The sequence below is a fragment of the Notothenia coriiceps genome, unplaced genomic scaffold, assembly GCF_000735185.1.
Source record: "Notothenia coriiceps isolate Sejong01 unplaced genomic scaffold, NC01 NC01_scaffold00038621, whole genome shotgun sequence".
Classification (NCBI taxonomy): Eukaryota; Metazoa; Chordata; class Actinopteri; order Perciformes; family Nototheniidae; genus Notothenia; species Notothenia coriiceps.
The window spans coordinates 1141-10149 of record NW_011371322.1 but is presented as its reverse complement, the minus strand read 5'-3'; the positions used below and the strand labels follow the sequence as shown (position 1 = coordinate 10149).

The following is a 9009-nucleotide window of genomic DNA, read 5'->3' as shown; positions in this document are numbered from 1 at the left end:
GGTCCATTTGGACCTGGGTATCGTTACGTCACTATACTCAGGAAGAAAAAAATGGAAAAAATAAAAATCTCCAACGAGGCGTTCTGGGGCAGCATAGACAGGTCTTTTCTGTGTTAGAGTTTTACTCGCTACAGGGTGTACTTTGAGGGTTTGTGACTTTGCAGTCCTTTTACATGCAGAAAAAGCTACATAACACACAAGGGGACGGGTAATAACCAGAAAAGCATGACATGGGACCTTTAAAAGAGCAACACATTTAAGAAATGCGTTCAGACATGGTTCAGACGTGTTGGTTTTTTTCCACTGGAACTCATTTGTTGTTACAAGGAGGGCACCGATGGAAACCAGTACCGACCACCAGGTACCAGTTCAAAAGTGACGGAAGCCGGGGCTCCTGGAACGCTCCCTGGGGGCTGTTCAACAGGTCTATCTGTCGAAGGACACCCGGGAGGCCAGCTAGCGGCCCGGGGGCGGGCTGTGTCGGTCATGGTGTGAACACACAGCGCAGGGAACAGCAGAGGCTGCTGGGAGCTGCTGTATCTCTGGGCCTGGTGGACACTATGGATAATTATTCTGTCTTGAGACAAGCTTGATTCATTAGCTAGTCGAAATAAAAGCGCTAGTCGAAATAAAAGCGCTAGCCTGTTAGCAACATTTCACGCAACTGAAGCTGCTTGTTATCTTGTGTCCAAGTCTATGTCCCCTTCGAGCCCCCTGCTCCCCGGTGTTGGGTTCAGGTCTTCTTACGGTTCTTGTGAGGATACGGTTGTTTGTCGCCGGGATGCATTATTAGAGAACCCGTAGCCTACGGTTCGGTTTTGGTTAAAGACGGAGACATATTGTTTTTTTTTCGAAGCATGTGGGTGCAATTTGTGTCTCCGACACAACACAGGACTTTAAAAACGACAACGGTAACAAATGTGACTTCAGTCGCGCCTATTTGTGCGCTTATTTAATATATTTACACTATTGGTGCATACACGTTTATGCCACAATAGGGACTACACAATTATATACACTTATAGTTCAAACATACAAAAACGAATAGTTCAAATCTGTTCGCAAATATGGGGAATAACATATATTCAAGTGCTTCTTACCTTTAACAAATTAGACGACGCCATGTTTCTTCAACTTATCGCCTCGCGGAATCTCGCGAGACAGGTGCTACAGCTGGCTCAGGATGAGGTCATGGGAACCCTCACAGCGCATACTCATACTGACAGGGGGATATACACTGATCCTTTACTGCAGTAACAGTTCTGTTATCACACTGTGGAAATAGTATCTATACTGTGTATGGGAAATACTACACTTCTCTTTATCCAAGTCTCTAGTATTTGACTGGTTCACTATTGTTTTCCCTGGACAGGAAGGGTATGAAGAATTGTATACCTTTAAAGTAACTAAAGCTGTCAGACAAATGTGGACACGTATATGCCATTGATATGTCATGGAGTAAAAGTAAATCTACACTTAAAATAAAAAGGAAATATGCAATAACATAAATGTACATACAATAAAAACAGCCTTATGTACTCGTTTAAACATTGAAAATCATGCAGGTAACATTCCACAATAAATTAATCAACACTTTATTCGGCAAATATTACCTATATTGAGACACCATTTGACAAATTCTATGTTGTTCACAGATCTACTCTCTCTGACAATTTACTCCACTACCTCATGAAGGATGTGTACCACTGGACTTATTTTCACATTTATTTACACATTTCTTAAAATGTGTTCAGTTTTTTTATTCCATGGAGATAGTTTCCCATCTGATTCCCATCTTGTGTGAAGATCATCACTACTCTTTCTGAGGTACAGTTACATATCTTTGACAATGCTGCCTCCTCCTGGTTTCATTGTACACCACATGGCATCAAAGTAACCTCCCTGTACATTACATGATTTATATTATCAACAACTTGGTTGGCTTTCATTTGAGAAAAAGTCAAACTAAAAAGTGACAGCATTAAATACTCAAAGAACAGAGCAGAAAAGTACTCTGAATTGCCCTTTTCAGAAAACATGATATTTTTGAATTATAAATATTGATGCAGTCATGTGTTCATCACGTTGATGTCACAACCAGTAGGGCTTTTGGTTCATTTGAGATACTTTATAGCCCTATAATAATTTAATATATAATAATAAATCATAATTGTTTAGTTGGTTAATATTGTTGTATTAATAATGTAAAAGCAATCAAATACATATATTGAAGTCAAAGCACATTTGTGCCACTAAATCTAGTCTAGTTTAAAGCTTATAATGTAAATCCTACACCAGTCATAATCTCATCAGCAGAGAGTAGGTGAGAGTAAATTACCAGAGGAAGCTAAGTGATTTGTGTCTCTCATCTTCAATGCTTGTCTTCAAGTGCTGCAGGCTGCCTTTAACACATTAGAGATACATGAACGAGAGAAAGTAATCTTTGCCCTCTGCAGCCGTTAATCATTCAGTGACAGTCAAGGAGTTAAAAGCTAGTAACAGTTCAACTCAGAGACAATTCCTCCATCTCCGGTGTGGCAACATGGCTACTGATCAGTCTGAGGATGTCTACAAGGACCTGAGCAGCGGCAGCCAAAGCAGTGGCCTCATGGAGAGGATCAGGACGTTCAGCCCCAAGGGGGTCTTCACCTGGTGAGTGAGAGCAGGAGGAGCATGTTAGCAGCACATCGTGTTCACTTTGAGTAGTAAAGACAAGCTGTTTCCATGTTTTCAGTCAGACTGTCAAACTTTTCCATTGATTAAAATCACCAGTGGTCCAGTGGTCCAGGAAGTATTTAGATGTTTTACTTAAGTAAAAGTACTAATACCACAATGTATAATACTACACTACGAGCTGCTTTCAGAACCTTGGTAAAAGTATTTCATCAGCAAAATGAAATTAAAGTAGGGATTAAAAAAGTAAAAGTATTCATTGTACAGCAAAGGTTCCCTACGTTTTACTATTATAATGATGATTAACATTACCGCTGCATTAATTTATATGTTGCATATAACTGCTCTAATTGTTTAACGTTGTGCTTTTTGTAACTCCTTTGTTGGGTGGTTTAATCTACAGCAGGTTGTTGAACTTCTACTTGTGTTACAAAAGTCCTGCATCAAAATGTTACTTAAGTAAAAGTAGTAAAGTATTAGCATCAAAATATAGTTTAATGTACCAAAGTAAAAGTAGTCATTGTGCAGATTGGTCCATTTCAGAATAATATATATGGTATGTTTTATAATGATTGATCATGAAAGTGTTCTCAAAGCTGGTAAAGGTGCAGCTAGTTTGAATGACTTTGTATACTGCAGGGTAGCTTGTGGATTTAGTCCAGGTGGAACTAAAGTCTGATTTAACACTTGATTATATTTCACATCATTCATCCACATCTGTGAAGTAACTAAAGGTATTAAAAACATGTAGTGGAGTAAAAGTACATGATTTAACTCTAATTAGCAGTGGAGAATAAGTACAAAGTATAGCAAACAAATAAAATACTCAAGTATAGTACTAGTATCTAAAAATTGTACTTAACTAGAGTACTTGAGTAAATCTACTTTACACCACTGGTAACTAAAGATGCCAAATTAATGAAGCGGAGTCAAATTAAAATATTAGCTTCCAGAATGTAATGGAGTAGAAGCAGTAAGTAGCATATAATAAGTAAATGTATAAATGCTGACGTGGAGCCCTCTGTCTCTCAGGCAGTTGGCCAGGACGCTGGCCATGGGTCAGGGCCTGGCGGGGCTCATCTGTGGGACGGCCATCTCCTCCCAGTACCTGGCCTCCAGCTTCCATGTGAACACTCCCATGATGCAGAGCTTCCTGCACTACACCCTGTTGTGTCTCACCTACACCACCATGCTGCTCTGTAGAACAGGTAACACAACCACAGGGACTAAACACACAAGATAATGTGTGTAATTCAAATGACAGTATATGCTATCTCTGGCCAAAAACTGAAGCGACAGTGTAAGAAAAACAGGTGTCAGGGGTGAAATGCAACAAAGTAAATTCACTCATTGTAAATGTGGGGGAAACTTCTGAAGCAATTGGAGTCAGGACTCAGAGAGACACGAGGAGAGCTGGAGATTTGATGGCAAACACTGATGGTTTATTTGGAGCTTCGGCCGGAGAATTCACAAGACATGTCACGGGCCACGGTTTGACCACACGGTTGAGATGCCACAATCAATTCTGAAGACCTCCACCCCAGACCCATGTATTTAGCTAGTTCTGAGAGAATAATCAACATTGTGCATAACAAGATAGAAGCATAACACCTCTATCAGCTGACACCAACAGGCAGGAACAGGGAGACAGAACACTGAGAGCACAGCAGCCAAGGTTACAGGTGCGTGTGCTCAGTCAGGACAGTATGAACTGATACACTGGGTCAAAGTTATGGGCCTTGGAAAATATTTCCCCAACAATAAATGTATTTCATTCTACTCCACTGTAAGTCAGCAGTGGTGAAAGAAGAGCTCTGATGCTTTACTCAATTAAAAAGGGGAAATACCAGTCCATAAATAGTCTATCAGAAGTACAAGTTCTGAGTTCAAAATAGTACTTTAGTAAAAGTACAGACTTATTCAAAATGTAAAAGTTATTTTCATGCAGAATGGCTCCTTTCAGGGTGTCATATTCCTAAAGATATGATATTATACTGTTTATCACCGACAAATACATCAAGACAATTATACAGTAAAGGTAGAAAGTAGAATAAAAGAAATAAACTCAATGGTTCGATTTTTTTCTTACAGTACTTGAGTAAATGTACTTAAATACATCCCACAACTGCACTCAGAGGGGAAATGTTGTTTTACTTATTACTCCACTAACTTTTCTAAAAAGACTTTAAAAGAATATAATGGATTCTTATAAATAATAAATAAATACATTCCTAACAGTTATAGTTGCACCTTCACCAACTACAACAGCAACATACTAACACATCAATGCATCAGCAATAATATTCACATGTATCCATTTCATGTATGACATTACATTTCAGTTTGTTGGTTAAATGGGAAAATGATTGTGCAAATGTTGTAATAATGAAAGAAGTAAAGATGGCCTGCAACAGGGGAGCAGCAATGATTCAGTGTCAAACCGTTCTGAGGCTTGGTGATGAAACATAAATGTTGATACTGAAGTTCAGTTTGCTCCCCTTTAAAACGTAGGGGATGGCAATATTTTACAGATCCTGAGGAAGCGCTGGTGGAAGTACCTCCTGCTGGGGCTGGTGGACGTGGAGGCTAACTACGCTGTGGTTAAAGCATACCAGTACACCACCCTCACCAGTGTACAGGTGGGTGCAGGCTGTGTTTTGTGTGGCTGAAGCTTTTGTTGTGAAAAGGGATCATATTTATTTAAAAATGTTACCCTTGTGATTCCCTCAAAGTGATAAAACATCTCTTTTGAATCTAAATCTTCAGTTCTGATAAATTACCAAATATGAATTCATTTGAAAACGTTTCTTACTGTTTTCAGTAAATATGTCAATTATTAATATTATCATAGATTTTGATGCATTGCATCAAACACTATAGCAGCAAGGCCCCTTGTAGAAACCAGGGAAATAGCATCTGCCCCATATGGCAAACGTGAGAAAAGGGATCAATCTTTTCTAAATGAATGTATGTTCAATTCTGTGAACAGGGATCTAGATGGAAAGTCTAATTTAACAAAATGCATGATTATATGGTGCAAAAGTTGTGGGATCAGACATCGTAGTAAGCTAATAAAACCAATATATTTACAATAACTCAATGCAAGAAGTTTTAATTACATTGCTTTGGGACGTTTTACATGCAGGCTCCGTATTTTAGTTTGTGTCAGTAAAGCACAGATGTTTACCAATCCATTTGAAATGCTTGAGATTCCTCTTTCCAAAGAGTTAGAACTGTTATTGGAACTTGTGTATGTAATTGATCTTTATTTATTGATATTTGTGTTTATATTTAAATCTCCAGCTGCTGGACTGCTTCGTGATCCCTGTCCTGATGCTCCTGTCCTGGTGGGTTTTAAAGGCTCGCTACAGGCCGATCCACTACGTCGCCGTCTGCATCTGTCTCATGGGGGTGGGGGCCATGGTGGGGGCCGACCTGCTGGCGGGAAGAGACCAGGGCTCCAGTAAGAATTTCCCTCAAGGACTGGCTCACTCTCTCATAGAGTAAATCAACACCCGATGAACTTAGCCGATAACGCTTTGATCAGGGCCTGCTTTTATTCATCTGTGACCTTTAATATTTAAACTGAAACTGTCTAACACATGACAGAAACACTCTAAGATGTGTCCCTTGTGGTGTCCTCAGCCTCCAACATCCTGTTAGGGGACGGTCTGGTCCTGATCAGTGCCTCGCTGTACGCCGTGTCTAACGTGTGTCAGGAGTACACGGTGAAGAACCTCAGCAGGGTGGAGTTCCTGGGCATGGTCGGCCTGTTTGGCACCATCATCAGCACCATACAGATGTAAGTGTGTGTGGGTGTGAACAGGAGTCTCATCCAACATGTGGTTCATCTCTATGAACAGATATCCAGCCTATGAGGGGACCACCCACTGGCCCTTGCCCCCAGAGGCTTATCGGCGTCAGACCCACAGCATGGGTTCTGAGATTGACATTCTGTTTAATCTGTTGTTATTTCTTCTCTTTACCCAGGGTGATCCTGGAACGTAAAGAAATTCCTGCAATCCAGTGGAGTTGGCAAATTGGTCAGTTCTCCTCTGAACAGAAACACTTTCAAAACCAAACATCAACAATAATGCCAATGACCAGCTATTTCCCTAGTGGTAAAAAACTGAGTTGAACATGAAGAGGCTAAATGTAATCTATGGCTCCATATTGACTATATGTTGATGACCTGCACAAGCAAAGCAAACATTGGTTGGTTCAATGTGTGACCTTTATATCACAGCATCAGTTTAACCAAAGCATTTATTTTTTATAAATTCAATGTCTTCGTCTCTTAACAGCTGTGCTCCCCCCTCAGGGCTCTTGTTCGCTGCCTATGCACTGTGTATGTACACTCTGTACAGCTGTATGCCCATAGTGGTGAAGCTGAGCAGCGCCACCGCCGTCAACCTCTCCCTGCTCACTGCAGACCTTTTCAGCCTCTTCTGTGGGGTCTTCCTCTTCCAGTACAGTGTGAGCACACACACACACACACACACACACACACACACACACACACACACACACACACACACACACACACACACACACACACACACACACACACACACACACACACTATAGCAATACAGCAGCATCAATGAATAACAATAATTGTTAAAGTGCAATCTTGTGTCAAGTGTTTTTGCACAGCTGGATGCATATGTGCTTGAAATGAATTTGCCTGCAAAAAGAATATTTAATCTGAAAAAGTCACTAATGCAAATTTACCATTTTCTTCTGCTTCCCCGACTAGCACTGCTAACTGAAACAGCCATTAATTTCTAATCTAGTGAGGTAGCGTACTTGTAGAAACCTTCAATTATTTTTACTATAAGATTATCTGCTCTACTTTATTGGCAGATTTAAGATCCTCTCCTGACATATAAAATAATATACTTTGAATTATAATTTGTGCCTGTTGTGATGGTTTCTACATTAAGTTAATTTACCGGGTTAAACTTTTTATTTTTACATCTCCTCTTTATTCCTTATTGAAAAATCTATTCAAAGGTTTAACATCTCAGAAAAGATAAAATAAGATAAATTAGGACTTTATTTATCCCGAAGGAAATTGTTGTGCCAGAGTTACAATACACAAGATCTCTTCTATTTTACTCCCTTTTTAGTCAATTCTCATGTGCTACAGGTTTCAAGTTTCTACATCACATTTTTGTAAGTGGCATGCTGGACAATGATTGGCTCCAGACTAGTTTTGATGTCATAATCCCAAACAGATGAAAACGGAGATTGTATTGATGTACCCTTACTTTGCTCCTGTCATTACATCTCTATATAACCCCCCTCCTCTCCCCCTCAGTTCTCCGGGCTCTACCTGGTCTCGCTGGTGATCATCCTCATTGGCTTCATCACCTTCAACGCTGTGCCAACACCCACGGACCACACAAACCCCGCCACCGCTTCTTTCCCCGTCTGTGAGGACGGTTACTATCGTTACCCTGTGGCCTATCAGAATGACATTATCAAGCAGGAGGTGGCTGTGAGGATCAGCACTGAAGGGGAGGGGGAGACAGAGGAGTGGAGGAACGACAAGGAGAAGAGGAGATCAGGGAGATTTAAGGAGAATGTTGGACTCAGCACTAAAATGTGACATACATATGTCTTTTTTTTTTTTAAAACATTCATTTATTTATAAAATGTTGCTTAAAGGAATGCACAATACAGACAAAATGAGAAGATAAAAGAGCACATACAGTGGTACCGTACACTTAATTGTTCTTGATTCTGATGTCTTTGTGGTCATCCAAGTTGAGTTGTAAATCTATTTTATATGTTCATTGTTAGCAATAAAAAGTCAGCTACCTGACTGTCCTTTACCCACCGACACACAACCTGTTTTGCTCAAAAGACGGGAACAAGATTTACACAAATACGACTACCCTCACTCTACGCGCTACAGACAAAGAGGATTTGCCTCATTAGGTGTTCCTGACACTATGTCTTTTTGATCACTAAGCAGTGGTGTAATATTACTATACACAGCTTTATTGACCTTAAGTACAATTTTGAAGTACTCGTACTTTAGTTGAGCGTTTACCTTTTATGTATACATCTCAGAGCTATGTATTGTTTATATCTTTATCTGACAGCTTTAATTACTTTAGATTCAGATTATTAATAAAAAAATATAAATCATCTAATACATTCTGATTTGTTATTATAGCTACAAAAGTATATTCAGTTATTTAAAGTACCTCCATCTTTAGTAGCTGCAGAAATAAAGTGATAAATACATGAACGCTTTAATAATATATATAATATAATATAAAAGGATGATATCTTAATTTTTGAATTCTGCATAATAACTACTTA

The 9009-nt window shown here is 39.5% G+C and overlaps 1 protein-coding gene across 1 annotated transcript; it reads left to right on the top strand.

Moving 5' to 3' along the window:
• The first annotated feature begins 2201 nt into the window (after positions 1 to 2201).
• LOC104968317 (solute carrier family 35 member F2-like) lies at positions 2202 to 8772 on the top strand. The gene is made up of 8 exons (XM_010797895.1): positions 2202 to 2652; positions 3706 to 3881; positions 5185 to 5312; positions 5977 to 6136; positions 6319 to 6475; positions 6664 to 6716; positions 6995 to 7149; positions 7997 to 8772. Exons 1-8 carry the CDS (start codon positions 2543 to 2545, stop codon positions 8285 to 8287), a joined length of 1230 nt encoding a protein of 409 aa, XP_010796197.1. The 5' UTR covers positions 2202 to 2542; the 3' UTR covers positions 8288 to 8772.
• Positions 8773 to 9009: the final 237 nt, after the last annotated feature.